The sequence below is a fragment of the Humulus lupulus genome, chromosome X, assembly GCF_963169125.1.
Source record: "Humulus lupulus chromosome X, drHumLupu1.1, whole genome shotgun sequence".
In the NCBI taxonomy this organism is placed as follows: Eukaryota; Viridiplantae; Streptophyta; class Magnoliopsida; order Rosales; family Cannabaceae; genus Humulus; species Humulus lupulus.
The window spans coordinates 119,311,150-119,315,334 of NC_084802.1; the positions used below are offsets into that span (position 1 = coordinate 119,311,150).

The following is a 4,185-nucleotide window of genomic DNA, read 5'->3' on the forward strand; positions in this document are numbered from 1 at the left end:
CACTGGTCGATGGTCGAACAGAACTTCTGCCAGGTGTCAGCCACATGTTAAAAATGCCTGCCACGTCACCCATGCCTGCTTTTTGGATAACAAAACCTATGTGTGAGGAGGCTGACATGGCGTGTGGCTGCGAGGCAATGAACTTCTGAAACTGCTCTGTGAGTGCTTCCAGAATCTGCAGGTGGAACAATAGCTGCCATGTTCGAAGACATAGAGTGAAGAGGTCGATGAGGTTGGTTGCCAGATTTCCAGTGAGGAGACTGATTCGATGATTGCGCCCTGTTCAACAGTTTGGGACATTAAGCCTTCCAGTGTCCCTTTTGCTTGCAAAAACTGCATTCTTCATAGCCAACCTTGGCTTGAGTCTTGTGTTGATTGTTGAAGGCTGGCGGATGAGGAACTGCAAAGACAGAGGGATTCGGAGAAGGAAGAATCCCTTTTTTCGCCCCCCCCCCCCCTTTATCAACACGAGACTTCAAGCGAATCTCTTCTGCTAACAACTCATTAGCCACTGAATCAACCGATGGAAGAGGACTGCGATGCAGGATTGTTCCATGAAGGCCTTCAAACTCATCTCGAAGAGCCATCAAAAATTGAACCAGATGTTGTGCGTCTCTCCGAGCAATGTAAGGGGCAAATTCCCGTAACTCCGATGATTCAGTCAAAGCAAGCTGATCCCACAGATTAGACATAGCAGAATAAAATTCCAGAGTGTTCATGCTATTCTGTTGAAGGGCCCGAATGTCAATCTCCAACTGATACTGCTTTGCGAAATTAGACTGTGTATACAGCCTTTCCAAGTGCTCCCAAACTTCCTTCGCCGTCTCATATTTCGCCAATTGGATATCGATTAATTGTTGAACCGAGTTGTTGGTCCAAGTGATGATTTTCGAATTGTTGGCATCCCAAAGATCCAACTGTTCTGCAAAGCTCTCATCCTCATCATCCTTCGGTTTTGTGGAAGTTCCAGAAACATAACCCCACATACGTTTCCCTTTTAGAAAAAATTTCATAACATAATGCCAATACGAATAATTCTGCCCATTCAATTGCACATTGATGGACTGAAGCGAATCATCTTTTGCGCCAGCCATGATGAACAATCGAAATCCAAATAGACATAATAAAGTGCGAAATCCCCAAGATTGGTGCGAAAACCTCAAAATCAAAGCCAAAGACAGAGTTCGATCACCGAGATTGTAAGCCTAGCGCAACCAAATCGAGGGTACTCAAGAACATTGCTCTGATACCATGATAATTTTGCAAAATAGACAAAGGAGATTTGAGAGAGAATCAAAAGGGAGGCTAGGTTTTCATTATGTCGAAAGAGATGAAAATAAGAGTACAAGAGCAACAAAATATATAGCCAAAATAATGAGAGGCTAAAAGACTAAACTACCCTTACATATTAATAAAACTTATATTATTAACATTATGGTCCCCAAGTCACCTCTATACTACACTATCAAGGGTATGATTATAATTGACAAAATAAAAGGACAAAATGACTTAATTGTCAAGGATTAGATTTTCCGAGGCTAAGTTGTAACTATGTGGTAGTTATGTGTAATTAATTAATTAAATAAACTAATATATTTTATTTAAAAACTATATATTAGTTGTATTAAATATTAATTAACTTTGGGTATATTAATAATGAAAAAGAAAAATATTAATTTATTATATGATAATAAACTATTTAAATTATAAGATAAAATTAATTTTGAATTAACTGATATTTATGCATTTATGAAATATTATATTATTTTAATGCATAAATATTTTGTCTTATTAATTAAATAAATAAGATAAAATTAGGGAAGTACATGTGTGCCACACGCCCAGTCACTGTGCTTGCAAAGTGACTGGCGTGTGACACATGACACATTCAAATTTCGTTAAATTTTAATTGTTAAGAATTTGAATTATTTATTTATTAAATAATTAGTTCAAAATAGATATTTTAATTTTATTAAAATATTGATTAAATAATTTTATCCTAAACCTAATCAATTTTGATTGAGTCTAATTTCATTATATTATTTTAGGTTTATAAAAGTGTAATAGTGTATTGTAAAAATAAGCAATTGATATTTCAACTATGAGGTGACCTTTGATTTAGTTGAATGGAATTGAAATGGTAATAGAATAGAATATATGAATAGTAATTGGAGTTGTATTATGATGCTTGATTTATTTTTGGAATGATAATTATTTAGTTTTGTTTGGTGTGGGAATATAATGGAATAAATGACATATTGACAAAACTTCAATTTTATTATATATTTTTTAAAATATTCAAAATTTAAATAAAATTTTAAAAATTATTTATATTCTAAATACATAACAAAATAATATTAATATTTTAGATACTTTAAATTATTCTTTATAATTAAAAATTATTATTTAAATTATAACAAACTAAAAAAAATTATTTAAAATTTTGTAAATATTTTTAAATGTATTAATAAAAGAATTGAATCTTAAATAAATAAAAGTAATATTACATATTGAATAATAATAATATATTCCCAACCCATTGTATATTAAAAAACAGACGTTCCATTATGAGAATTTACATACATGTACGGGCCAAAAAAAAAGAACACGACATAGTCATATACACGAAATACACCAATAGTCTTGAAGACTATATATTTGGGCATCATAATTCTTTTTTTTAATGGTCAAAATAGGAAAATAAAAATATAAATGGAAAGGAAACCTATGAATAGTTATTCCATCATTCATAGTAATTAGGATTTCATTGGAGTACTTTTTCCATTGCATAAAACTCAAAGCAAACATTGGAATGAGCAAGGTTTTGGAATTACTTTTTCATTCCAACACCCATTCCAGCAAAGCAAATATGCTATTAGAGAAAACTGAAAATACTACCATACTACCATAATCTGTGAGAGTCTTTGTCCTTTGCAAACCTCTTTTGATTTCATGGGTTGAGTACATCAAGAGAGTCTAAATTTTGTCCATAATATCCTACGTGTCCACACACGTCCTTATGTACCAATTTTTTTTTTTAATTAATTTTGTTCTTTATTTTATTATTAATTGTTAAATGTTAGAAAATTACTTTTAATTGTTTGAATTGTTTGGTTGAAATTATGTGAATTTAATTTGTTAATTTTTTTATTTAAATATTTTAATTTGCAAGTTCATGAGCTTTGGTTGTATGCACCAAGGTGCATGGTTAGCAGAGATGTACTTCAGCACTTGTGTGTGTGTGTGCATGGTTGCATGGTGAGCATGCAATAGTTTCCCTATGCATAATTTTCTTTTTATTTTATTTATTTATGAAATTAAAAAGAAAATAAAAAGGAAAGAACTAGAGAGATAGGGGCATGAGCATTAGAAGTGGGAAACCTCTTCTAGTTAATTATTTATTTTATTATATTTTTCCTTGGTGGAAATTAGAGGTCAGTAGATATGGAGACAAATTGGGTGAGGTAACACTTGATGATTGAACTAAATAAGGAAAGGAAGGATTGAGAAGAGAGGATGTGATTTGGCTCTAAGTGGTCGTGTATAGAGAGGAAGGGAAAGGCAATGGGTGCTCGGTCAAGTTAGTGTGAATGCATAGGGAAGTTTCCATTCTAGGACAATCCAATCAAGCCATAATTGCCAATTTCATGGAATTTGGGAGATGGAATTTGGGAAAGATTGAAGCCAATTTTGGGCAAGTGAGTCAAGGGGTTCGACTAGGTTAACAAAAGAAACAAGTGAGTTTTGGGAGGCTCATTTGTGGTTGATGTTGAATCCAAGAGAGAGAAGGAAGAGAGAAGTGCTCATGAGGCTAGGAGAAGAGGAAAAGAAGAAGGAAGAAGTAAGGGATTAGGGTTCGAAATCCCTAGGGTAAGTACTTGGTTGTGGTTCAAATATGGCGGTAGGGTATTCAAGGTGATCGTACTTTAGGGTTCTTGTCACTCTTGTATTCTTGATTCCACAATCAAGAGAGGTAATGAATTCTCTCTCATTTTGATTGATTTGGTGTTGATCTTGGATTTTGGCTTTGAAGTATGCAATGATATGAAATTTCTAGGCTTGTGGTAGTTTTGTTGTATTTTGATTCTAGTTATGATTTGATGGTTGTTGTTGAGAGGAGACATGATCATGATTTGAGGGTGTTTGGATGGTGTATAGTTGGCCTAATGAATATTTTGGGGCTCA

At 33.2% G+C, this 4,185-nt stretch overlaps 1 protein-coding gene across 1 annotated transcript; it reads right to left on the reverse strand.

Annotated features, from left to right (window-relative positions):
- Positions 1 to 299: 299 nt before the first annotated feature.
- LOC133806202 (uncharacterized) lies at positions 300 to 1,094 on the reverse strand. Its single transcript, XM_062244327.1, has one exon. The coding sequence runs from the start codon at positions 1,092 to 1,094 to the stop codon at positions 300 to 302; it is 795 nt and encodes a 264-aa protein (XP_062100311.1).
- Positions 1,095 to 4,185: the final 3,091 nt, after the last annotated feature.

What these genes read in the sequence shown, in the direction of transcription:
- LOC133806202 (XM_062244327.1), bottom strand. Translation starts at nt 1,094, where the DNA reads ATGGCTGGCGCAAAAGATGATTCGCTTCAGTCCATCAATGTGCAATTG.